General features: G+C 46.4%; 1 protein-coding gene across 2 annotated transcripts in view; it reads left to right on the top strand.

Annotated features, from left to right (window-relative positions):
- Positions 1-27,546, top strand: part of AGMO (alkylglycerol monooxygenase) — a 121,264-nt gene that overhangs the window by 6,372 nt on the left and 87,346 nt on the right. Inside the window, exons 2-3 of one of the 2 annotated variants that reach the window (XM_072154885.1) lie at positions 757-884; positions 6,806-6,957. In XM_072154885.1, the coding sequence (XP_072010986.1) occupies positions 757-884; positions 6,806-6,957 (280 nt within the window). Of the gene's footprint in view, positions 1-756; positions 885-2,906; positions 3,013-6,805; positions 6,958-27,546 lie in introns of those variants that run through there. The other variant, XM_072154886.1, reaches the window with a different exon arrangement.

Raw genomic sequence — 27,546 nt, 5'->3', positions numbered from 1 at the left:
GGAATATAACTACTATAATACTGCCCCCCTATGTACAAGAATATAAATACTATAATACTGCCTCCTAAGTACAAGAATATAACTACTATAATACTGCCCCCTATGTACAAGAATATAACTACTATAATACTGCCTCCTATGTACAAGAATATAACTACTATAATACTGCCTCCTATGTACAAGAATATAACTACTATAATACTGCCTCCTATGTACAAGAATATAACTACTATAATACTGTCCCCTATGTACAGGAATATAACTACTATAATACTGCCCCCTATGTACAGGAATATAACTACTATAATACTGCCCCCTATTTACAAGAATATAACTACTATAATACTGCCCCCTATGTACAAGAATATAACTACTATATTACTGCCCCCTATGTGCAGGAATATAACTACTATAATACTGCCCCCCTATGTACAAGAATATAACTACTATAATACTGTCCCCTATGTACAAGAATATAACTACTATAATACTGCCCCCTATGTACAGGAATATAACTACTATAATACTGCCCCCCTATGTACAAGAATATAAATACTATAATACTGCCCCCCTATGTACAAGAATATAACTACTATAATACTGCCCCCTATGTACAGGGATATAACTACTATAATACTGCTCCTATGCGATCCTCTTTGTAGTGTTATATACTTGTTACTTCTCTTCCATCATGTAGCAATATAGTACAGTTATGGTTACTATGTTGCGGTACATTCCGTCCATTGTATTTTGCAGGCCACAGTCTATTTCATCTTGATGCTGGTGCTGGAGATGATCGGGAGTTGGGCTTGGAAGGGTCGGCCGCTCCGTGTTAATGATGGACTGACCTCCCTTTCTGCAGGAGTTATTTCCCGGCTGCCAGAGTAAGTAAAATTGTTCTCGTGGTCGGAAAAGTTTTATTTTAGTCGCTGGACTGGAAGGTCGGAGGATCCTCGGAGCCAAGGACGCTTCATTCCAGAGACCTTCACCTAATGGGACAATTTAATCCTAAATTGCAGGATTGGCTCTGTCCTCGCGTGACGGCTATGACATAATCTGTAATATTCTGGATTACAGGTATTTTTATGGTATTTTATATAAAACCCACAGTAAATTCATAACAATTTACTGTAATTGGAGTTTTATGGACCTACCAGGAGCGGATCGCTGCTTGGCAAATCCTCGCGGCTCACAGACTTATTAGTGGATGTGGATTTTTAGGGACTAAGAACATCTGGGGGGGGGGGGTTCACCTCCTGATTTATAAAATATTTATTAAAAAATAAACTGCGGTGAAATGTTATTGATAAAGTTGTTGGCGAGAGAAAATGTGATAGAACCTTCTATAAAGGGAATTTGTCACCAGGTTTTACCCCATTGAACTATAACAACTCTCGAGAATTCTCCTTTTATGTCAAAGATGACTCTTCTCTGCTCATTTTCACATGAGATGAGTCAAGTTTAGCGGTTTGTTACCGTTTGCTTCTGTTCTGTACTACGTAGAAATACACTTTATCGTAGATACGGATCTCATCTTTCAGATCACATCAGGCTTATGGTTACAGAACCAGAGATACAGGCGCCTAAAGACATGGTTGGAAATGTAAGTTGCAGTAAAAATCCAGTTCCCCTCCTGTTTTTTAACTGCTTGTATGTTCAGCTCTGTAACTCACCGACCATGAGCGCGATCTGAAAGATGAGATCTGTATCTTTAATATGACACCTGCAGCATGTTTCAAGGTGTTATAGAATAAAAGACAGGGGCTTCTGAAGTGACCCAGCCCTGCAGCAACTAAACATGACTCATCTCATGTGAAAATGATGTGAGAAGAGTTATATCTGCCTCTATTATTTAATTGCTTGTATGTTCAGCTATGTAGCTCACAGAACCATAAGCTTTATGGAATTTAAAAGATGAGATCTGTATCTTTAATATGACATGTGCAGCATATTTCTAGGTGCTTTAATGCAGACTGCAGACCAATCACCGAAGTGACACATGACAATACATTGTATCAAAATGTAATGCTTCAAAGATGCGTGGCTTCTACTTTTAATGAACAGCGCCACCCTTACTTATAGGCAGTGCCTGGTATTGCAGCTTAGTCACAATTATAAGATGTGTTAGTCCAGCACCACTCTCATTTATAGGCTGTGTGTTGGTATTGCAGATAAGTCCCAATACAGGCATAAGCTGCAATACCACATACCTCCTATAGGCAATGGTGGCGCTGTTTCTAGAATGATGCAGCCAGATTTAATTTCCCAAAGGCTTTTGCCTTGACAAATGCAGTGGTCAGACTGGCTTATCCTAAACCCTTGGCATGACCCCCCTCATACTTCATCCAGGCAGCGGGTTTGGCAGTGACTGCGCAGAGTGAGCTCTGCTATGCTGAGGGGCTGCAGAATCTATTAACCTCCTCCATGTGTGATATCACTTCATTACTTCCCGTGGAGGCCGCTGCACTTATTCGGGATTTGTGTAGTAACAATGGAGGATTGATGAGCTGTGAGGAGCAGATAACGCCCCTCCGGTCCCATATTTTGTCATTCCCTGTGACTCCTACAAATCCACTGACTTTCTAAAGTCGGTCTCCGCCCTCTCGGACAAATTGAGTGGCTGAGTTCCTCGGGAACCCAATTAACCTGAGCGCTGAGATCTGTATCCAACACGTTTCCTGGAAACTGGAAATAAAAAAAGATAAAAAACAACAAATTAGAGCAGAGTTTGTCGCTGATAGAGAAGGATACATTGTATTTATAATGAATTCTCAGCAATTCTTCTATTGCCTTTACAGCTGCTGCCTGACATTGGCTGCTAATTACTGCATTATAGGGGTTTAATTATGTAAAGAAAACCAGGGGTGGACTTGGAATTTTGGACACATAGGGGCTCATTTACTTACCCGTCGAAGGTTCGGAGCTGCCGCGACTCACTAAGATCATGCGTCCAATTTCCTGCATGTGTCGCTTCCCCGCTCAGGGCCACCGGAGTTCACCATCTTCTTCCCGGTACATATAAGGGTGAAGACACACGTGGCGTTTTTAGGTCGTTTTTGGACCGTTTTTAAGCAGTTCGTAAAAAAAACGCATCTGTTTTAATTAAGATAATTGGGAAAAACGGTCAAAAACACATGCATTTTTTAATGGCCGCGGTCACACGTACCGCTAGGCGTCCGTCATAATGCGACGCTAGCGCACAGGGGGCGGTCCTCGGCCCGAACGCACATGCGTTTCCAGGGAAACGCATGCGATTGATAAGCTGATCGCATGCGTTTCTCTGGAAACGCATGTGCGTTCGGGCCGAGGACCGCCCCCTGTGCGCTAGCGTCGCGTTAGAGACGGGCGCCTACCGGTACGTGTGACCGCGGCCTAAGGCCCATTTATAGGCTCCAGGATTACAAGTATCACAAAGGGAAGATCTGGAAATACTTGGCCACAAGCCAAGTAGAATATGGGGCCCCCTAATGCCTCACGTTGGGAACTGCAGGTAGTAGTGTGGGGCCCTCCTGATGTTTAGGGTCCCAATATAATAGCATGGCTCCCCTATGGGGGGTCGGGAGGTTGTTATAGGTGCTACACAGGGGCTGAGGATCTTCAGGTTAGAGCCCATCTTATTACATCATGTTACACATTCAGCTCTGCTACATCTGGATTCCCATTAGGAAGTCTGGTGCCAGGCCGCAGTTTTTGGCTCAGGTTTCATCCGCAGTCGCAGTGATTTTAACATGAATAAAAATCTAAGAGGGCTGACAGAATCCACTTAGAGGAGGTCTCTGGCCCGAGACCCCCGGAGCACCCGGAGGAGAACACCGTATTTTACCCCAATTGTGGAAAAAAACAAGTTTAGCTGAATCCTTCAAAACCTCTCGGCCTCCAAAGATACCATCCGGATCAATAGTAATGAGGTATAAGACCCCCCATCTGACAGGGTAGAGGGTCTGCAGGACCCTGCAGGGGGTGGATGGGGGGGGGGTCCCTGGAAAATTGCAGAATGGAGAAGGAACTCAGTAAAGATGAGAAGGAAGGGGAGGACTACAACCCCCAGCAGGTCCTGACAGGAAAATGTGAAATGTCTGAGAGCTGAAATGTTCTAGGTGTTCATGGCAACCAATCAGAGTGCAGCTTCATTTTACCCACAGCTGTTTATAAAATGAAAGCTGAGCTCTGATTGGTTGCCAGAACAAGACACTTCTGATAAATCTCCCCCCATATTGTGGTTTTGGATACTTTGGGGGTAAATTTTTTAAGCGCTGGCGCTCCATGTTGACCCTGCCCCTCAAGCTGAAACTTTTGCGTTTCACCCGCGTTTTTCACGACCCATTCAAGTCTATGGAGACGCATCAAAAACGCATTGCACTCGCGAGCATTGCAAGGGCACTGCGAGTGCAATGCGTTTTAAATGGATGGGTTGCTAAGTGATTTGTAAAAAAGTCAGGAAGCACCAATTTAAGAATTATGTGATGTAAAAACGTGCATGAAAAAGGCACCGCAAACGCAAGAAAAACGTGAACAACACGTGCGTGAAAAACGCGAAAACGCTAATGACTCCAAGGGAAAAAGGACCAAAAACGCAGCCAAAAATGTCAGTTTTTCACGCATTGCACCCTGATGTGATCTGCAACGCAAGTGTGGAACAGTGCTTTCCCAGCCTCAGCAGTGGAAAAAAACGGAAATGTCATCAGTTTTTTCGTACCCATAGACTTCTATTGCCTTATAATTGCCCCTGATACGTCTATGGGGCACATCCATCTCGTTTTTTTTCGTTTTTTGAGGGAATACTTTGGACATTAGTGTTTCGTTTTTTTTACGACTTTTGTAAACTTCAAACTTAGACGCGCACTGTAAATCTTGATTTGCGCCATATTTGTTGCCTGCATCCAGATATCGTTGTGCATTTTTTTTTTAAGGAATTACTCCAAAGATCACAAAGATTACAGAAAAAATACGTCTGCCCTCCACCAATTGTAGCCCCCAGCTTGTAGAGGGTTACGCCACAAAAATCGCCTTTGACATAAAAGCGCAAAAAAAGATTTAGCAAATTCCAACAAAAAGTCTAATAAAACAGAGGAACTGAATAGCTCTGAATAAAAAACAAAACAAAACCGCATCAAAGATGGATGTGCCCGTATGATTTTCCGGTCGCTTCCTCCTGTTGTAACATTTGATGTTCTCTGTATCCATTATGTATCATAGAAATGATTCTACCTCCAGCCCCTGATACACCCGGCTCCGCTCTCCCAGCAGACATCAGGTGTCGGCGCCAGGTTCAGGTGGATTTGTGTTGGCGCGTGGCCCCCCTGACAAGGCAGTAAATCCAGGTCTTGTTTAGGGCCGGGCACCTGTGCAGGAAATGGGGGATTTGTGTTCCCTTTGTGCTGGGAGTGGCAGTGCCCCATTATCCCGAGCCAAACAATTGGAACCACATTCCCCAAATCCCCTTCTCTTCTGTGCCGCAGATTGCCATCCGGTTAGCGCTCTTTGTACTCGGAATGTTCTTTCTTGCTTTTGCTTTATATTATAGTAATGAGCGGAATATTTCTGTAGCTCAAAAGTCCAAAATATGTTACATGTTTTTGAAATATGGAAATTCTGTGTGTAATGATATCAGTGGAAGATTTATGTTTTTATCCAATTCAATAATTTATCCATAAAGACACTAAACCCACGGCTAGTGGCCCTAAATATCAGGGGCCCCACATCAATGTCCTCAGTATAAGGCTATGGCAGAGCAGGGGGCACTACACATATTACTCTGCCATTTGGATTGTAGCTATGTATAAGGACCCCTCCCAGATAGGGCCCCGAAAATACCAAATATTCCCCAGTACCGTATCTGTCCACAAACAGGATTTGATACCCCAATGACCAGATATTTCCCCAACAATTACAGTTCCACTTAACCATTAATTAAGAACCATTAACAGTGCCCACAAAATAACTGCTAAGATAGTTCCTAGAGGCATGCCCCTTAAATAAGTTCCCACTAATTTATGTGCCACCCAAAGGTAAAAGTTCTAACAGAGGCACCTTAACTGTCCATGTGACCCCCGAGTTTAAAGGAACCTGTAAACATATCTTTGAACACTACTATTATACAGAAGTTCAACTATCCCTATATTGTTCCTCCCCATACCTGTAAAGTTCCACAGTCAGTTCATAAAGTTGACCATCTATGACTATTCATGTATTTCCAGCTCATCCGGACATCCATTATTCTGATTGTCAAGAGACCTGCTTCCTCTTCAGCCGAGTCATCTTTGCTACCTCATTCCCCCCTCCCTCAGGCGCTCGCTCTGTGTGACTTACTGAAGAGAATTCCTGAAGGAGGGGAAATGGCCAAGTTGATATCTCTTCAATGTCTCTCACACAGCCAGTGGCTCTAATTCCTGAGGAAGAGGGGAATGAGGAAGCAGAGAAGTTAATATCCACATGTTGGCCCAAAATAAATTTGTCAATCAAAGTTTCCCCAAAAGTATCAACAGAGTCCCTTATAGCAACTTTGCCAAAGGAGAGGTCCAATATAATTCCTCCAAAATGAAGAATATCTACAAGTATTCCCCTAAGTTTCCCCCACAAGTGCCTCCCTAGATATGGGCACCCAACAGTTAGTATCCACAAGTTGACAAAATAAATGGACCAACCACGTTTCGTTGACCAGTAGAGGCGCCAACAGTGTTCCCTATGGTAACTGTGCCCTATAATGCCCCAAAAATAACAGTAATCCCGACTTTCCGACCAGTAGTAGCGCCAAGAGAGTGCGCCAAACTAACTCATGACAAGCTCATGTTTCTTTATCACACAGCGTGGCCTTCAGAGGTGTGGAGGTGACCACATACATCTACGTTTGGAACCACTACAGGATAGCCGAGCTGCCCTGGGATTCATCTTGGACCTGGTGGTTGACGTTACTGGGTGTGGACTTTGGATACTATTGGTTTCACCGGATGGCACACGGTAAGTAACAGCGCTATGTGTATGTGTATGCTGTACCCTCTGGGGGACAGTCCTCCAAAACAGGGGCTGTATATCATTTTACCTAATATCCTGAGCCCAACGGGTGAAATAGAGAGACGTTATTGGTTATTTTGTTGCAATGGGATACAGGAGCCTCCGACTATGAAAAGTGTCTGGTCTTTATGATCTCTCCGACAACAGATAAAATAAATGATAAAACTTGCACCAATTTTGCACAAACAATTTGATTCCGTGTCCAGATGGAACAAGTCCTGTAGTTCTGTAATATGAGCTTTTATTACACATGGACCAGATTAGAATTACAATGTATTTCCATGGGGGATGTGGAGGTGGGTGAGGGAACCCCAGCTCTTTCCATAAAGAATTAGAAGAATCCCTTCACCATAAGCTCATAGTTGGACACCGGATGGTTATCTGTGATCTTTGCACTCAACTAATGAAGTGCTCAACTTGTCTGCAGCTCCCCCGCAGGGATATTTTAGTATTACACAGTCTCAATTCAACTCAATAATAATTATAATAATTCCTTTAATTATATAGAGCACACAGTTAACACAGCGCTGCACAGAGTTTGCCAAATCAGTCCCTGTACCAAATGGGGCTCACAATCTAATCATCCTACCAGTATGTTTTGGAGTGTGGGAGGAAACCGGAGAACCCGGAGGAAACCCGCGCAAACACGGAGAGGACATACAAACTCTTAACTCAATGGGAATTTCCATTTAATACAGGTCAGGTCCTCCAGAGGGAAAGGATCTTTAAATATATAATAAATCGCCCCCTATATTACACACAATTCTCTGATAAGTCGTATGACAATTCATTCAAATAGTTAAATTAACATAAATATATATATATATATTTTCTTTAACACTGAGATGTTATAATGATGATATATTCATAATACAAATACTTAACATACTCGGCTCTGCTATGTCAGTGCAAGGGAATATTAGTGTGGCATGTATGGGTTAATCCCCTCTGGCCTCATACACAGTGTATATACCATGCCCCTAAATCCCAATTGTTCCAGGAATGTTCCCCTCCATATAAACACAAATCCCTAATTATGACCTGGATATATTCCTGTGGATCCCATTCCATGACGCTGGACTAAGTGCAGCCTGAGCCGTACACTGCGCGTCTCCGGTTTCCTCCTGAACCTTGTCATTACGGCCCCAATGTTTCCATCCGGGCTAATGGATCGGCCACATGTCGCTGTTATAGTACCTGGTGACATCGGACTCCTCCCTGCCCTCCAGGCACAGCTGACCCCTGCTAGGAGCCGGCACCACGTCCTCAGTGTCACTGGGGGGTCATTCCCCGCTCCTCTCCAGCGGCACAGGGTAATATCCCTTTAAATATCAGCTGCTGGGATATTCTGTGTAACGCCCAGATGACAGACATCACTGTAACTCGCCACATCACTCTGCACATAACTAAGGAAGAAACCCAAAAGAAAATATAAAAGCATAAAGAAATCTCCAAAATCCACTCTGGGTTGTAATAATAATCAGTATTTCTATAGCGGCATCATATTCCGTAGCTTTACAACTCATAGGGGACATTTACAAATAAAATACAACATTACAGAGTACAAACAATTAGCGATCACTTACGTTCAGGTTCGGGGTTCAAGTGCGCCCTGCAAAATCCATGGTTAGTTGCAAGAGGCTTTAATTTGCTGAAATGTTAGCGAGTGTGATAGATCTGCCCAAAGAGATGGGTTTTAAGAACACGTTAGAAAGTTTGGAGGTTGGGTATTATTAGACTGATAGTCCTGGGAAGGGCATTCCAGAGAATTGGTGCAGCTCGGGTGAAGTCCTGGAGATGTGAGTGAGAGGTTTGAATTAAGGTAGAGATTAATCTAAGATCAAAAAACACGTGTTGGGCGGTAGACTGAGATAAGAGAGGAGAAATAGGGAGGTGCTGCACTATGCAGAGCTTTGTGGATGAGGGTGATTATTTTAAACTGTATTCGAAAGGAGAAGGTCAACCAGTGCAGTGACTGGCACAGACTGGAGGCATCTGTGTAGCATTTGGTCTGAGAGACGAGCCTGGCTGCTGCATTAAGAATAGATTGTAGTGGAGAGAGTTTGTGAGTGGAAGACCGATTAGTAGGGAGTTACAGTCGTCTAGGCGAGAGTGAATCAGAGCAACAATTAGCATTTTAGCATATTTTGCATAAATTCTTGGATTCTGGAGATGTTTCTGAGATCCATGCGCAACAGCCATCAAGAGATTGAATATGCGGTGCAAAGGAGAGGTCAGAGTCCAGCACAAGCCCAAGACAGCGGCCTGTGCCCCGGTGCTATAGTGATCCCACAGACCGAGATGGAGAGGTCAGGGTTGGGTCGGTTAGTAGATGGTGGAAAGACAAGAAGTTCAGTCTTAGAAAGATTAAATTTCAAGAAAAGACAGGACATGATGTTAGAGACAGCAGAGAGACAGTCACTAGTGTTCTGGAGTAAGGCAGGGGTGATGTTACGTCAGCATAGAGATGATACTGGAAACCAAATCTGCTGATGGTTTGTCCAATGGGGGCAGTATAGAGGGAGAAGAGAAGAGGACCTAGGACTGAGCCCTGAGGAACCCCGACACTGAGAGGAAGATGAGAAGAAAAAGATCTAGAGAAGGAGACACTGAAAGTGCGGTCAGAGAGATAGGAAGAAAACCAAGAGAGTGCAGGGTCCTTTAGGCCAACGGAGCGAAGCCCCTGAGGAGGAGCTGGTGGTGCACAGTATCAGACGTTGCCGATAGATCCAGGAGAATGAGGAGAGAATAGTCACCTTTAGATTTAGCAGTGAGGAGATCATTGGAGACTTTAGTAAGAGCAGTTTCAGCGGAGAACATAGAGCGGAAACCAGATTGTAGGGGGTCAAGGAGGGAGTTAGCAGAGAGATAGTTGTGTGTCTGTTTTCAACGTTTTTTACATCTGATTCCCAAAAAACGCAGTTTGGAGGACTTTGTTTTGGCCTATTCTGTTATGATCACCGCTTGCAGAAAGGGAGGTTTAGTGAAGGGGCGGAATGGTTGGGCCACCAGCCACTGACAGATGTATCAAACCAGTGCAAAAATGACAAGATTGCCAGGTCCCTTTTGGCATGTAGAGGCGCAGGGGCATAATTTATTCTTCCCCAGTAGTGATTAGTGGACCCAGACAGGTTTCGGATTCAGCGAATTCTAACTGTGGCCATTGTGATGGAGCCGTCATCAGGGAAAATGGTGGCTTTGCCGGCAGCAAACCATCGTGGGTGTGAAGTGAAGTGGAGGGTGTGAAAAGCTTAACAGCTCATCCACCAACTTTTCCAGGTGAGACTGAACACCAAACCTACACTTCTGGCTGAAGTCAGGATCCATGGACCCAAACTTGTTTTGTTCGGCACAGACCTGGGCTTTGGGTGATAAATACTAATGGGAAAAACCCTGGGCTTCATGCATCTCCCCCCGTTTATGGAGCTTGGTGCAGACAGCACCATAGAGTAGAGTAGCACAGAAGTTACTGCAGCTAAACTGACAACTCTTAAAAAATCCTGAAAAATCCCTTTAAATCTGTGACTGATGGTAGTCACGTGGACGGAGCTAAAACTATTGGGAGACATATTTTTTTACTCTGTGCAAAAAGTTTTGTGCAAGTTGTGTTTATTGCCCATATCCACCACATCCAAAAAGGGTGAGGAAAAGGTAGTGCCTATAGCCCCAGCTACAATTGACTCCCTACTGCCCTCTACTGGAATCAATTGTAACGAGCCCTGTGTCTGATATATAGGCCCTGCCCCATTGTGCTTTTCTAAACAATCTACATCAGAAACTGCGTGTGTGATTCTGGCCTTAGAGTAGAACATGCAGAGCGTTTTCCAGGAATCATGGAAGACCCCTCGGGGCAGGTGTAAACAAACCAAAAAATGTCTACATACCCCACTCTGGATCCCGAATCTAGCGTGATCATCAATTTTGGGATCATAGGACCAACTTGATCAGTGACAAGATGCTGGAAGTGAAAGCCACAGGATTCACAGGATACACCGGCTCCGGCTTCAGGGAATTTTTTCAAGGATTCATGGAAAAAGCCTTTAATCTTAGCTTTCTGCATAGTTATTGGGAAGGATTTGTCGCTCTTGATCCTTGTGAAGTGCGACGACCTCTTCTGTCTTGTTTATTGAGTCTCTCCGCGCCATTGTCTCTTCTTCCTATTACACTTCAGGCCACTCTAAGTAAATTTCCGGGATTATTGTTTACTGGGAATATTGCAGTATTTTTGCACCTTGTCCAGGATCCAGGAGTGTTGAGTCCAGTTCTGTCCTTGTTCTTGGTTCATAGAAGTAATGTATAACTTATTGTAACTTTATTGCCCCCCTGATATTTTATGATCCAATATGCTTATATTTGTAGCTCCTCCTCTTTGGATAACCCTAGGCACCCTCATATTGCCCTATGGACATTATATGGGACTTGTGAGGAAAATGATCTTACTGTATATTTAGAGTGATGTATTGTATGTTCTTCTGTTTTAAATATGAGAATCCCATCTTTGAAATTCCCCAAGGCTGGTTTGCTAAAGAACGACACATAGAGGCAATTAAAGATATGTTGTCAAGACAGGGAAGAAGTGCAAGCCCTGCGCTTCCCACAGCATCTGTACTTGCCTACTTTCCAGCCCTACACTAACTACATGTGACAACTGGGCAGTGGTTCCTACACTGGGTATGTGCGCAGAGCATAGACAAACGATATCAGGAAAATCGAATCAAATCCAAGATGACAGTGAGGTACAAAATCATAATGTAGAAGAATAGTCAAAGAGAACCAAGCAAATGTCAGAATATCTGCAAACACAGTAGAGTATGCAGATATTAAAAACTATTCACAGCTGCTGGAACAGTCAATTAATCAGCCCTCTTCAGAGCCTATACTGGGGTGTGATACTACCACCATGAGAACCCAGACGGATGACCTAGATCCTGCAAGAGTTCACATAATTCTTTTTTTTAGACTTTTAATTTGTGATCATTTAATCTCCTGTATAATACACTATGATACTCCTGTGATGCAGAGCATTATACCTGTCAGGCTTCCATGTGTTCAGGACAGATATGGGGGCCCCAACAGTAGAGATGAGTGGACCCAAACTTCTGTTCAGGTTCGGGTTTTCAGGTGCGCTCTGCACAACACGGATAGCAATCCGGCAAATTAACACCCTTGCCTATAAAAGCTATGGCTAGTTGCAAGGGATTTGCTGGATCGGCTGTTCAGAAGCCAATCCGGTGATAAGTCCAGGTCGCATTGGGCACACCCCATCCCCAACCGGAGCAGAAAGTTTTGGTCGGCTCATTTCTACCTAGCTGTTCTGTAGTGAAGGTTAAACCCCATGACCATGATGTTGGTTCCAGTAGAGGTAAGTAACTTACTTATCTCTGTCTTTGAGCTTTCTTAGAAACGGCAGCTGAGATTACCAGGGCATCTCGGGGGTTATCCAGCAATCTCTTTCCTGTGTATAGTGATGGCAGTGGGTAAACCAAGATGACAGTGAGGTACAAAATCATAATGCAGAAGAATAGTCAAAGAGGTCCAAACAAAGGTCAGACCATGGGGTTTGACCATGATGTTGGTTCCAGTAGAGGTAAGTAACTTACTTACCTCTGTCTTTGAGCTTCCTTAGATATCGGGGGTTATCCGGCAACCTCCTCCCTGTGTATAGTGATAGCACCGGGTAGCGGCCGGGTAATAGGGGATTCATCCCAATTATTTACTACACTGTGTTATTTAGGAGAGAAGAAGTGAGAACATTTTTCCGGTTTTATTTTGTCATTTTTCATGGAAGTGTTTAATACTGGGAGATGACAGACGCGGCGCGGAGAAGTGAGTCAGGACATGAGAGGTCGACTCTCCGTTACATTTTGGCAGAGGGAAGTGGAAAGCAGAGCGCCTCGCGTCGTCTTCCCATGTCTCTCGCCGGAGTAATCCCTCTTCCGGAGAGTAAATTGTTCTGATGTGAAGTGGAGTTCACGTCTTCTGGGGCAATAAGTGGGTGTAAAATGGAGATTACAAATACTCGGAAATTGGAGGAAACAGACTGGAGCTGCTTTTCTCTTTGGCTTTTTTAAATGTTTTTGTAGCAATTAGTGATTTTTGAAACTTGTGATCGAAAAAAAATCTACCAGACGCTTGTAACAGAACTCCAAAAATGTGTCCATCACCAGTCACCAGTTTTGGGTTTGTTTTTGGGCTCTCCAGATATAATGATTCTGGGACCAGGAGTGGATTCGGATGGCCCTGGGCCGTATAAAAGGCAATTTTTTTTAATGCCATTTACTCCCTTCATACAGTACTAGAATCAAGATACTTTGGAAAGGATGTTGGTCCACTCTGTCCCTTTTGCAGTTTAAGGACCTTTGGAGGACCTTCAAAGCTCCTGGAAGGACCCTTGATGAAAGTATGAGGATTTCATTGCTGGAGGTCCTTCTCTTTAATATCTCTATAGGGCGGTATCAAACATGGTGATTGGTTCAGGTGGTCAGGGGTCCCCTAGAATCCTTGGCCACCCAAACCACCTATGTTATAATCCACAACTGTCTGGGGTTTATCTATCAATCCCTGGTAGCCCTGGTAGCCTTCCCATTGGCTTGTCTTCTGCTCGGGGGTTCTGGGTCCATCATCATCTTGAGGGCCCTTTAGAACTCTAGTGGACCAGTACAATTCTGGTTGTCACTTGGATCTGTCTACTTAATGGGGCATATTTACTTACCCGTCCCGTTGACGCCGCCGATCCGGAATGTCCGACAGGGATTCGGATCTGCCGCGTTTCACTTACAGCGGCGCCCGATATCCTGCATGTGTCGCTTCCCCGCTCGGGTCCCTGGAGTTCACCTTCTTCTTCCTGGTGCATGTAAGTGCATTGTCCGTGTATAATGTGCTGTGCGGGGAGTCACTAAGATCCTGCTCCTGATATCCTGCATGTGTCGCTTCCCCGCTCAGGTCCCCGGAGTTCACCTTCTTTTTCCTGGTGCATGTGAGTGCTGATCTTGCGACACAATTTGAATGTTAAATCCCGCGCTCAGTCCGAATCAGTCAGGTTGTCCGATGGCCACGACCCCCGATTTGTATCGCATGAAAGCCGGCGCCGATCCGCCACAATCGGATCGCGTGCGCCAAAAAAAACAGGGTAATTCAGGTCAATACGGTAAAAAGTTGGGAAACCCGAAGGAAATGCGTCCGATGGATCCTTAGTAATTATGCCCCACTGTGTTAATTGAAAAAACTTCAAGCATGGGCGCCACCATCTTGGCTGTGAACATTGCTCCCCTTGATGTCATCAGGCAACGATCTCTTACCATGACAGCCTTGGGTCTTTATAAGATCCCAGGACTTGTCATTTCTGAAGTTGCACATTGTAACAGATCTTATGCAAAAATTCCATATACAGGCGGCCCCCTACTTAAGAACACCCGACTTACATACAACCCTTAGTTACAAACGGACCTCTGGATATTGGTTATTTATTGAACTTTAGTCCTAGGCTACAATAATCAGCTGTAACAGTTATCACAGGTGTCTGGAATGAAGCTTTAGTGTTAATCCTGGTTCTTATGACAACCCAACATTTTTATAATCCAATTGTCACAAAGACCAAAAAAATTCTGGCTGGGATTACAATTATAAAATATACAGTTCCGACTTACATACAAATTCAACTTAAGAACAGACCTACAGACCCTATCTTGTATGTAACCCGGGGACTGCCTGTACTGATATACTGTAGTATAGCAGTACATTTTAGGATGATTCAGACAACCTAGGGTTAAAGTATCTTAGGGAGTCTAAAAAATAGTCAAAAAATACATTTAAAAAAGTTTTTTTTTTTTAAAAACTAAAAGTTCAAAACACCTCCCCCCCTTGTCCTAGAACTGAAAACAATAAAAATCATAAACTTGTCAGGTATGGCCACATCCCAAAATGTCCGACCCATTGATGTATAAAAACGGTTATTCCCGTAAATGGAAATGTCCAAAACGCCATTATTTTGCGACAGATCAAAAGGACAAAACGGTATCAACGTAAACGTCATCATGTCCTGCAAAAAAGACTCCTTATACCGCTCCATACACCGACGCCTGAAAAATTTATTGGCCTTAGGATACGGCAAAATGAAGAATTTTTTTTTTTTTTGTACAAAAGATTACAATTTTTTATAATCTACTAAAACCTATTAAAACCTGTATACATTTGGTATCTTCGTGATTGTACTCACCCAAAGAGTAACGGAGAAGTGGAAGGCTTAATGAAAGCCTAATAACAGCTCCCAAAAGAAAATGGCGCAAATGTGTTTTTTGCCAATTTTTTTCCCGCTTCCCACTACACTGCATCGGAATATTTAAAGGAAACCTACCACCATGGATCTACTTATTAAGGAATACCCGGTGGTAGGTGCATCTAACGAATGTAAGGATTGCCCTTTTTAGGGCTAATCCTTTAGTCCCCACAATCTTTCAGAAAGTTTAATGGCCCCGATATGCAAATTTTCTAAAGTGGCTACTGGGGCGTGGAGTAGGTGGAGCTGAGGTTACACAGCACGGCTTCTCCACGCCCCAGTAGCCACTTTGATCCTCCTACCAGATATCTTCAGCGCGCAGCTACAAGGAGCTTCGCACACTCGTCCGCGAAGCTAGAGTTCTGCGCATGCGCAGAACACAGGCCAGGGGCTGCGCAATCTCGGCTCCAAAGGCAGAGCTACTGCGCATGCGCAGAACTCCGGCTTCATGGACGAATGCGTGAAGCTCCTTGTAGCTGCGCGCCAAAGATATCTGGTAGGAGGATCAAAGTGGCTACTGGGGTGTGGAGTATCCGCGCCGTGTAGCCTCAGCTCCACCTACTCCACGCCCCAGTAACCTCTTTAGAAAATTTGCATATCGAGGCCATTAAACTTTCTAAAAGATTGTGGGGACTAAAGGATTAGCCCTAAAAAGGAATATCCTTACATGCGTTAGATGCACCTACCACCGGATCTACCTTAATAGGTCGTTCTGTGGTGGTAGGTTTCCTTTAATACCGTCACTAGAAAGTGCAATCTGTCACGCAGAAAACAAGCCCTCGCTCAGTTTTGCGCACAGGAAAATAAAAAAGTTATTTTTGGGGGAATGAAAAAAGGAAGCACAAAAATGAAAAACGTCTGTATCCTCAAGGGGTTAAACCCTATAATCATGGGGTAAATCCCTATTATCCGTGGAGGTCCTGTTGATGATGAATATCCCCGGATTTGGGGGTGTATGTGACTCCGCGGTGGCTCTGCGCCTTCACGTCTGCGTTTGTTTCTTTTACAAATGTTTTATTCAGTGAAATCTTGTTCTCGAGTTGTACAACCAGAATCCGGAAGATTTGTCTGCAGCTGGAGGCAGATGACCAAGATTCTGTCAGTCTGCGGATGTTTGCAATCCCCTGACACCCTCCCAAAAAAAGAGGAAGAATTCCCCTCGAGAACCAGTGGGAAACACATACAGGAAAAGGAGATTTCTCATCCCGGGCAGAGACGTAAATGGATGAGCTGCCGAAACCTGGAGCCGATGCCGAGAGATGGCGAAGAAATGATCTCCATTGTGGTAACATCTGGTACCGGGGGTCTGCAGCCATCTATCTGCATCCAGGAAAGCTGAGTGATAGACAATATAGACGTTTATTTAGAGGTTTTTACCCAAGTGTCCCCAAATCCTGAATGGAATATTAAATTATTTAATGATAGAGGTGACTGCCCTATACCATGGCTCCCACATCATCACACCAGCAGGGGGCAGTGTGTCCTCCTATCACTACTAGGGGTGACTGTCCTATACCATGGCCCCCCACATCATGACACCAGCAGAAGGCAGTGTCCTCCTATCACTGCTAGAGGTGACTGTCCTATACCATGGCCCCCCACATCATGACACCAGCAGAAGGCAGTGTCCTCCTATCACTGCTAGAGGTGACTGTCCTATACCATGGCCCCCACATCATAACACCAGCAGGGGGCAGTGTGTCCTCCTATCACTACTATGGGTGACTGTCCTATACCATGGCCCCCACATCATTACACCAGCAGGGGGCAGTGTGTCCTCCTATCATTACTAGGGGTGACTGTCCTATACCATGGCCCCCACATCATTACACCAGCAGGGGGCAGTGTGTCCTCCTATCACTACTAGGGGTGACTGTCCTATACCATGGCCCCCCACATCATGACACCAGCAGAAGGCAGTGTCCTCCTATCACTGCTAGAGGTGACTGTCCTATACCATGGCCCCCACATCATCACACCAGCTGGGGGCAGTATGTCCTCCTATCACTACTAGGGGTGACTGCCCTATACTATGACTCCCACATCATCACACTAGCAGGGGGCAGTGTGTCCTCCTATCACTGCTAGGGGTGACTGTCCTATACCATGGACCCCACATCATCACACCAGCAGGGGGCATTATGTCCTCCTATCACTACTAGGGGTGACTGTCCTATACCATGGCCCCCACATCATCACACCAGCAAGGGGCAGTGTCCTCCTATCACGGCTAGGGGTGACTGTCCTATACCATGGCTCCCCACACATCATCACACCAGCAGGGGGCAGTGTGTCCTCCTATCACTGCTAGGGGTGACTGTCCTATACCATGACCCCACACATCATCACACCAGCAGGGGGCAGTGTGTCCTCCTATCACTGCTAGGGGTGACTGTCCTATACCATGGCTCCCCACATCATCACACTAGCATGGGGCAGTGTGTCCTCCCATCATTACTAGCGGTCACTGTCCTATACCATGGCCCCAATATCATCACACCAGCAGGGGGCATTATGTCCTCCTATCACTACTAGGGGTGACTGTCCTATACCATGGCCCCCACATCATCACACCAGCAAGGGGCAGTGTCCTCCTATCACGGCTAGGGGTGACTGTCCTATACCATGGCTCCCCACACATCATCACACCAGCAGGGGGCAGTGTGTCCTCCTATCACTGCTAGGGGTGACTGTCCTATACCATGGCCCCCACATCATCACACCAGCAGGGGGCAGTGTCCTCCTATCACTGCTAGGGGTGACTTTCCTATACCATGGCCCCACACATCATCACACCAGCAGGGGGCAGTGTGTCCTCCTATCACTGCTAGGGGTGATTGTCCTATACCATTGATGGCAAACCTTTTAGACACCGAGTGCCCATACTACAACCAAAACCCACGCATTTTTCGCAAAGTGCCAATGCGACAATTTAAGCAATAACTTATTTCTCCCTGCTCTGTCACAGGTTTAAATTGTATAGGCACCTGAGGACACCAATACAGAAGAAAGAAGGAGAAGAAGTTTAGCTTATCATTGTATCTTCCTTTTAGGGTCCAGGGCTGCCTGGGACTGCAAGAGGCCATGAATCCTGTCTGGCGAACCCTGCCCTGGCAAGGGTGCCCATATAGAGGGCTCTGAGTGCCACCTCTGGCACCCGTGCCATAGGTTCGCCACCACTGCCCTATACCATGGCTCCCCACACATTATCACACCAGCAGGGGGCAGTGTGTCCTCCCATCATTACTAGCTGTCACTGTCCTATACCATGGCCCCCACATCATCACACCAGCAGGGGGCATTGTGTCCTCCCTTCACTACTAGGGGTGACTGTCCTATGCCATGGACCCCACACATCATCACCCCAGCAGGGGGCAGTGTGTCCTCCTATCATTACTAGCGGTCACTGTCCTATACCATGGCCCCCCACATCATCACACCAGCAAGGGGCATTGTGTCCTCCTATCATTACTAGGGGTCACTGTCCTATACCATGTCCCCACATCATCACACCAGCAGGGGGCAGTGTGTCCTCCTATCATTACTAGGGGTGACTGACTGTCCTATACCATGGCCCCCACATCATCACCCCAGCAGGGGGCAGTGTGTACTCCCATCACTACTAGGGGTGACTGTCCTATACCATGGCCCCCCACATCATCACACTAGCAGGGGGCAGTGTGTCCTCCTATCATTACTAGGGGTTACTGTCCTATACCATGGCCCCCCACATCATCACGCCAGCAGGGGGCAGTGTGTCCTCCTATCACTACTAGGGGTGACTGTCCTATACCATGGCCCCCCACATCATCACACCAGCAGGGGGCAGTGTGTCCTCATATCACTACTATGGGTGACTGTCCTATACCATGGCCCCCCACATCATCACGCCAGCAGGGGGCAGTGTGTCCTCCTATCACTACTAGGGGTCACTGCCCTATACCATGGCCCCCAAATCATCACCCCAGCAGGGGGCAGTGTGTCCTCCCATCACTACTAGGGGTGACTGTCCTATACCATGGCCCCCCACATCATCACACCAGCAGGGGGCAGTGTGTCCTCCTATCATTACTAGGGGTCACTGTCCTATACCATGGCCCCACACATCATCACACCAGCAGGGGGCAATGTGTCCTCCTATCACTACTAGGGATGACTGTCCTATACCATGGCTCCCACATCATCACCCCAGCAGGGTGCAGTGTGTCCTCCTATCACTACTAGGGCTGACTGTCCTATACCATGGCCCCCACATCATTACACCAGCAGGGGGCAGTGTGTCCTCCTATCACTACTAGGGATGACTGTCCTATACCATGGCTCCCACATCATCACCCCAGCAGGGTGCAGTGTGTCCTCCTATCACTACTAGGGCTGACTGTCCTATACCATGGCCCCCACATCATTACACCAGCAGGTTGCAGTGTGATCTCCTATCACTCCTAGGGGTGAGAGTCCTATACCATGGCCCCCACATCATCACACCAGCAGAGGGCAGAGTGTCCTCCTATCACTGCTAGGGGTGATTGTCCTATACCATGACCCCCACATCATCACACCAGCAGGGGGCAGTGTGTCCTCCTATCACTACTAGGGGTGACTGTCCTATACCATGGCCCCCACATCATCACAGCAGCAGGGGGCAGTGTGTCCTCCTATCACTCCTAGGGGTGACTGTCCTATACCATGGCCCCCCACATCATCACACCAGCAGGGGGCAGTGTGTCCTCATATCACTACTATGGGTGACTGTCCTATACCATGGCCCCACACATCATCACACCAGCAGGGGGCAGTGTGTCCTCCTATCACTACTAGGGGTCACTGCCCTATACCATGGCCCCCAAATCATCACCCCAGCAGGGGGCAGTGTGTCCTCCCATCACTACTAGGGGTGACTGTCCTATACCATGGCCCCCCACATCATCACACCAGCAGGGGGCAGTGTGTCCTCATATCACTACTAGGGGTCACTGCCCTATACCATGGCCCCCAAATCATCACCCCAGCAGGGGGCAGTGTGTCCTCCCATCACTGCTAGGGGTGACTGTCCTATACCATGGCCCCCCACATCATCACACCAGCAGGGGGCAGTGTGTCCTCCTATCATTACTAGGAGTCACTGTCCTATACCATGGTCCCCACATCATCACACCAGCAGGGGGCAGTGTGTCCTCCTATCACTACTAGGGGTCACTGTCCTATACCATGGCCCCACACATCATCACCCCAGCAGGGGGCAGTGTCACTTTCTATCATTACAAGGGGTACTGTCCTATACCATGGCCCCCACATCATCACACCAGCAGGGGGCAGTGTGTCCTCCTATCATTACTAGGGGTGACAGTCCTATACCATGGCCCCACACATCATCACACCAGCAGGGGGCAGTGTGTCCTCCTATCATTACTAGGGGTGACAGTCCTATACCATGGCCCCACACATCATCACACCAGCAGGGGGCAGTGTGTCCTCCTATCATTACTAGGGGTGACTGTCCTATACCATGGCCCCACACATCATCACACCAGCAGGGGGCAGTGTGTCCTCCTATCATTACTAGGGGTGACTGTCCTATGCCATGGCCCCACATCATCACACCAGCAGGGGGCAGTGTGTCCTCCTATCATTACTAGGGGTGACTGTCCAATACCATGGCCCCACACATCATCACACCAGCAGGGGGCAGTGTGTCCTCCTATCATTACTAGGGGTGACTGTCCTATACCATGGCCCCACACATCATCACACCAGCAGGGGGCAGTGTGTCCTCCTATCATTACTAGGGGTGACTGTCCAATACCATGACCCCCACATCATCACACCAGCAGGGGGCAGTGTGTCCTCCTATCATTACTAGGGGTGACTGTCCAATACCATGTCTCCTCACCTCAATCCAACATTTTTTTTTCAAAAAAATTTAGTTTTTTTACGGTGGTTTTTTTTTGCCAATATCTTCTTGATTTTTTCCTATGTTTTTTTCCTTTCTCTCCTGAATTATCCCTCCTGCTCCAGGGAAGGGTCTTCGACATTCTAGACCTTTTACGGTCACAAACTGTTACAATATAGAAACGTTCTGTAAGGACGAGAAAACCCTCAGTGATCCCGGATCTTATGTTTACAAGATTTATTGTAAATATTTAGTAATTTTTATTCTTCTGTCCTCTTGTTGTTGCCCCCTATGCCCCCCCCCCTCCTCATACATCCCACTGCAGGGTCCCCGCAGGTAGTTAATTCCTTACAGATGTGATCTGGGATGACACATGACTTGTCCGGGCTACTGTGCCTGAGCAGGATTGATGGATGAGCCCCCCGGATCCCCACTCGGATCCCAAATCCTGCAGCCAAATGTTCTACCCTATGAAGCCGCGGATAGATGTTACGGTTTTCGAGGAAGGAGTCCTCTGGTGATGGAGACATGTTGACCTCCATCATAAATCTTACCACAGTGAGAGGTTCTGGCAGCGCGGATTGGAAAGGAGGCAAAGGACAGGATGTCAGATATTTTGGTTTTGTATTTTCGGTCTTGCACATGTGAAGGCGGCCGGGGGATCGCAACGATGACATCACCAAAACCGAAAAGGAAAAGTAGTCCCACTATGGAGCGTTGTTGGGGGTAGAGAATCTGCACCGTGTAATATTATTTCACTTTGCTGATAAGTTACATAAGGAAAAGAATGATACATTTTATCTGCCTCCAGCCACCACTAGGGGGAGCTCATTGCAATCAGGTTAAAAGCCCCTGAGCTCCACCTATAGGTCAATTGTAATAGAAAAATGAATATTATGCAAGTGTGAACATACGGGGGCTCATTTACTTACCCGTCCGGAGGAGTTAACAGAAAATGCATTGTCCGTGTATAATGCGCTGTGCCGCGATACACCAAGATCGTTCGCCCGAAATCCTGAATGTGTTGCTTCCCCGCTCAGGTCCACTGGAGTTCACCTTCTTCTTCTCGATGCATGTAAGTGTATGTATGTAATCTTGCAACACAATTTGAAAGTTAAATCCCGCGCTCAGTCCAAATCAGTAGGACCGTCCGACGGCCGCCCACCGATTTCTGTCTCATGAAAGCAGTGCAGCCGTGCCACAATCCGATCTCCTGTGACACAATCCCCTGCTAAATACCTGTCCCAGCGGCACAATCCCCGAAAATGACGGAAAATCTGACGAAAGTGTGCCCGCGGACCCTTAGTAAATAAGCCCGATAGACTACACAGTGTTATGTATTGTCCCTGGAGAGATGTGTGATCAGACCTTTGTGTATGTTATAATTAGCAGCAGGACTGTGATATATGGATTTATATTCCCAGATTGTAGATTCTCCAAGTGCGCTGTGAATGTGTCTTCCCACTGCTGTGCTCTGTGCTCTCTGCAGCCAGTGTTATGTATTATCCCTGGAGAGATGTGTAATCATACCTCACACTGCTGTGCTCTGTGCTCTCTGCAGCCAGTGTTATGTATTGTCCCTGGAGAGATGTGTAATCAGACCTCACACTGCTGTGCTCTGTGTTCTCTGCAGTCAGTGTTATGTATTGTCCCTGGAGAGATGTGTAATCAGACCTCACACTGCTGTGCTCTGTGCGGCCAGTGTTATGTATTGTCCCTGGAGAGATGTGTAATCAGACCTCACACTGCTGTGCTCTGTGCTCTCTGCAGCCAGTGTTATGTATTGTCCCAGGAGAGACGTGTAATCATACCTCACACTGCTGTGCTCTGTGCTCTCTGCAGCCAGTGTTATGTATTATCCCTGGAGAGATGTGTAGTCAGACCTCACACTGCTGCGCTCTGTGCTCTCTGCAGCCAGTGTTATGTACTGTCCCTGGAGAGATGTGTAATGATTCCTCACACTGCTGTGCTCTGTACTCTCTGCAGCCAGTGTTATGTAATATCCCTGGAGAGATGTGTAATCAGACCTCACACTGCTGTGCTCTGTACTCTCTGCAGCCAGTGTTATGTATTGTCCCAGGAGAGACGTGTAATCATACCTCACACTGCTGTGCTCTGTGCTCTCTGCAGCCAGTGTTATGTATTATCCCTGGAGAGATGTGTAGTCAGACCTCACACTGCTGCGCTCTGTGCTCTCTGCAGCCAGTGTTATGTACTGTCCCTGGAGAGATGTGTAATGATTCCTCACACTGCTGTGCTCTGTACTCTCTGCAGCCAGTGTTATGTAATATCCCTGGAGAGATGTGTAATCAGACCTCACACTGCTGTGCTCTGTGCTCTCTGCAGCCAGTGTTATGTATTATCCCTGGAGAGATGTGTAATCAGACCTCACACTGCTGTGCTCTGTGCTCTCTGCAGCCAGTGTTATGTATTGTCCCTGGAGAGATGTGTAATCAGACCTCACACTGCTGTGCTCTGTGCTCTCTGCAGCCAGTGTTATGTATTATCCCTGGAGAGATGTGTAATCAGACCTCACACTGCTGTGCTCTGTGCTCTCTGCAGCCAGTGTTATGTATTGTCCCTGGAGAGATGTGTAATCAGACCTCACACTGCTGTGCTCTGTGCTCTCTGCAGCCAGTGTTATGTATTGTCCCTGGAGAGATGTGTAATCAGATCTCACACTGCTGTGCTCTGTGCTCTCTGCAGCCAGTGTTATGTATTGTCCCTGGAGAGATATGTAATCAGATCTCACACTGCTGTGCTCTGTGCTCTGAGATTTCCAGACACATCTTTCTATTCAAGAGGCTCATTTACATAAATACCGTTTTACGGTGATTTTTTCGATTTTTTTTCTTCTATGGAAAATGTTTTTGTAGTACAGGATGTATCTCCACCAACTCCATCTTTCTCCATCATTTAAAGGGATTTTACTGTTTCTCTAAAAAAGTAGCACTTTGAGGGCCAGGGAAGGAGTAAGACATTTTATTAAGACAGAGAATAAATAAATCTATCATCAAAATCCATCCTGATAAACCCGGGACATTACTCATATTTCACTTATAATTGTAATCTATGGTCTCCTTCCTTCTAATATCAACTTTTCAAAGTATGTTAATTAGACAGAACTCCGCCCTGCTGTAGCTACACAGGCTGTTACACTGTGCAGAAGGACTTCTCCCTGCACTGTTTGAGATTACACCAAGAATAAAGAGGGAGGAACTGCTGAGGGTGCAGTGGGAAGGGGAGACAGTGTAAAAGCCTATGAAGCTTCAACATGGAGGGGCTCTGCTGACACCCGCAGGAGCCCTTCATGCTCATTAGAATAATTATAAAAGATGATGTTAGAAGAAGATGACCACAGTCCCGGTGCCTGGATCTATGAATAAGTGTCCTGGGTTTATCAGGATGGATTTCGAGGATAGATTTCCTATAAATGGATTTTTTCCACCAAGCAAGTTATGCCCTATCCACAGGATGGGGCCTATTTTGGTGAATGGTGGGGGTCTCAGTGATGATCGCATGGGGTCCCAGGTGCCTACTTGTCACTCTCGGAGATGAGTGGAGCAGTCGGATACACATGACTGTTCTGCTCCATTCATCTCTACAGAGATGACGGAGATTGTTGTACGCCGCGCTTGGCAATCTCCGTCAGCTCTATAGAGATGAATGAAGCGGAACGGTCAGGTACGGCCATCAGCTCCATTACTCTCAGGGAGGTCCCTGGGACTCCATCGGACCCCTCGTTCTCGTGATCTGTGGGGATCTCATCACTGAAACCACCACAGATCGGCAAGTAGGAACCTGTGGATAGAGCCTAACTTGCTTGGTGGGAAAACCCCTTGAACTGAGAAATGTGTAATACCTCAATCCTCCTGCGGAAGTGCTGTAGGGAAAAGTTTCCTTACAGATTACAGCTGATCACTCTGTGTTCCAGTAGTAAGAGACCTTGGGGCAGATTTACTTACCCGGTCCGTTCGCGATCCAGCGGCGCGTTCTCTGCGGTGGATTCGGGTCCGGCCGGGATTCATCAAGGTAGTTCCTCCGACGTCCACCAGGTGGCGCTGCTGCGCTGAAAAGCATCTGAACGCGCTCGAGTTCACCGGGCCGGACCAAATGAAGCTAAGCGCGTCCCGAGCGACACTTTTATTGTTTTAAATGCAGCGGTTTTTCCGAATCCGTCGGGTTTTCGCTCGGCCACGCCCCCCGATTTCCGTCACGTGCATGCCAGCGCCGATGCGCCACAATCCGATCGCGTGCGCCAAAATCCTGGGGCAATACAGGGAAAATCGGCGCAAATCGGAAATATTCGGGTTACACGTCGGGAAAACGCAAATCGGGCCCTTAGTAAATGACCCCCATTGTGCTCATCTTACCACCAATTACCACCAAGCATAAAAGTGGTCGGCACATTTCTGGTCGGCACATTTCTGGTCGGCACATTTTCCCCAATTTTTGTCATATTTAGGTTTTGTACCATAGGATCACTTGGTTGCGATCACTTTTTTAGTATTTTTGCTGTGTTGCTTGAGATGTATTTCCAGTGATATTCCGTAGCCGCGAGCTTCCAGCGCTCGGTCGCCGGCGGAGGATGTATTTCAATATTGGCGATGTAAGATGATCTTGTGTTAGCAAGGTCTGCAGAAAAGTCCCTCCAGGAGAAGAGATGCCAGGAAGCCTCTACGGGATATCTTCTAAAGAAAACAAATTCCGCCTTACGAAACGTGGCTGGTTCTGAAGCTGAAGCATCGCCGGGCGTCGGAGCAGCTGGCACCCCGCGTTATTAAATGTTTCTTGTAGGAATGTGTCGACCCTGAAGATGCTGTTATATTTTTATATTGACCACCTGCTCCCGGTCACTTCTCTTACTCTGCGCTCTAATTGAAACGCTCAGCCTCTGCTTTTATATGGCAGCTGCTCGGTACCACCGGGGGGGGGACATCTGGTCTTCACAGGGAGCAGAGATGGGTTTGTCATTTGGCACAACTCATCATAATGATATCACAATGTGGTCTCCATAGGATGGCAAAGGAACCCAAAGCACAAACGATGAAAGCGGTGGAGTCAACCTTCTCAGTTATCCCCAATCTAGAGAGTGGTGGGAGTCTAACCTTTGGAACCAATCATAAGAGCAAGGGTCATACTCCCCTAATAAATTGAGCTAGTGGATGGTCAACCCTTGGCCAGGGGCATTCATTTGCCAGATTGTTTAAAGGTCGATCCATTATCCGTTGGATTAAGGTTGCCAATCTGGCAAAAGGTCGGGGTCACGCGGCCGAACCCAAATGCCGAACCTGAACTTGAACGTTGGATCCACTTATTTATAGACATATTCCATCATATGGAGAGACAGGTTTTGCATTCCTCCTTTATAGAGAAGCCCTGTACCTATAGCAGTCCCATTGGTGGTGAAAAGATGGCTTAATGGTGGGGTCTAAACCCCCCTGATCATGAGATTGGGGGCCCCTTTGCTCCTAATGAGTGGAGCAGCAGGTCATTTGTGCCGATATTACCCCATGCCCTCTATTCATATTTGGCAGTCCCATTGACAGTATATGGATGACTTAGAGGGGTATTCCCACAAAGACAAGATTCTAGTCCAACCTGTATCTATCCGCTCTGGTGTTTACAATTTTGGTTGCCCCGGGATCCGACCGTAAATCTCCTGACTATGGTCAGATTCTTCTCATAAATAGTGAAAGTCTGGTACCCCCCCAATCACACGTCTTGGTGTCCCTTTCCACCTAAATAGTGTGACAGCTTGTCTGTGTGCCCTATAAAGTCAAGCTCTGTACTCTGTACTATCTATGACAGAGCGAGAATATTAAATGGCTAAGATGGCTTAACGGTGCAACCCCCAATCAAGATGGTCATGCCCTCTACTCAGCTATCTATGGCAGTCCCATTGATGGTAACTGGAGTGTCAAGGCTCCATTTATTAGGGCGATCCCAATTCCTGTTATCATGATTGACTGAGGTCCCAGGAGTTTGACCCCCAACAATCAGAATGTTATCCCTTAAAGTAAATCTACCAACAGGATGAAGGATGGTAAACCAAGCGCACTTTCATGCTGGTGTGTTCCCCCTCTGGCAGGATCTACTCTTCTTTTAGCTTCTGGTGTCTTTCAGGGGTTCTGGGTTCCATAGCTGTTAATTGAGCCCAGAGCCCCTCAGACTCATTTGCATATCTTTTAAAACATTTTATTGTGAAAACAAAGGCATAAGAAGCTAAAAGAAGAGCAGATCCTACCAGAGGGGACACACACTAGTATGTAAGTGTGCTTGGTTTACAATCCTTCCTCCTGGTGGTAGATTTCCTTTAACTTACCTAAAAGTAATTACATTTAAGAAAAACGATTTAGATTTTGAAATT

The sequence above is a fragment of the Engystomops pustulosus genome, chromosome 5 (assembly GCF_040894005.1).
Source record: "Engystomops pustulosus chromosome 5, aEngPut4.maternal, whole genome shotgun sequence".
NCBI lineage: Eukaryota > Metazoa > Chordata > Amphibia > Anura > Leptodactylidae > Engystomops > Engystomops pustulosus.
The sequence above is the reverse complement of the archived record's forward strand: the minus strand, read 5'-3'. Positions and strand labels throughout refer to the sequence as shown.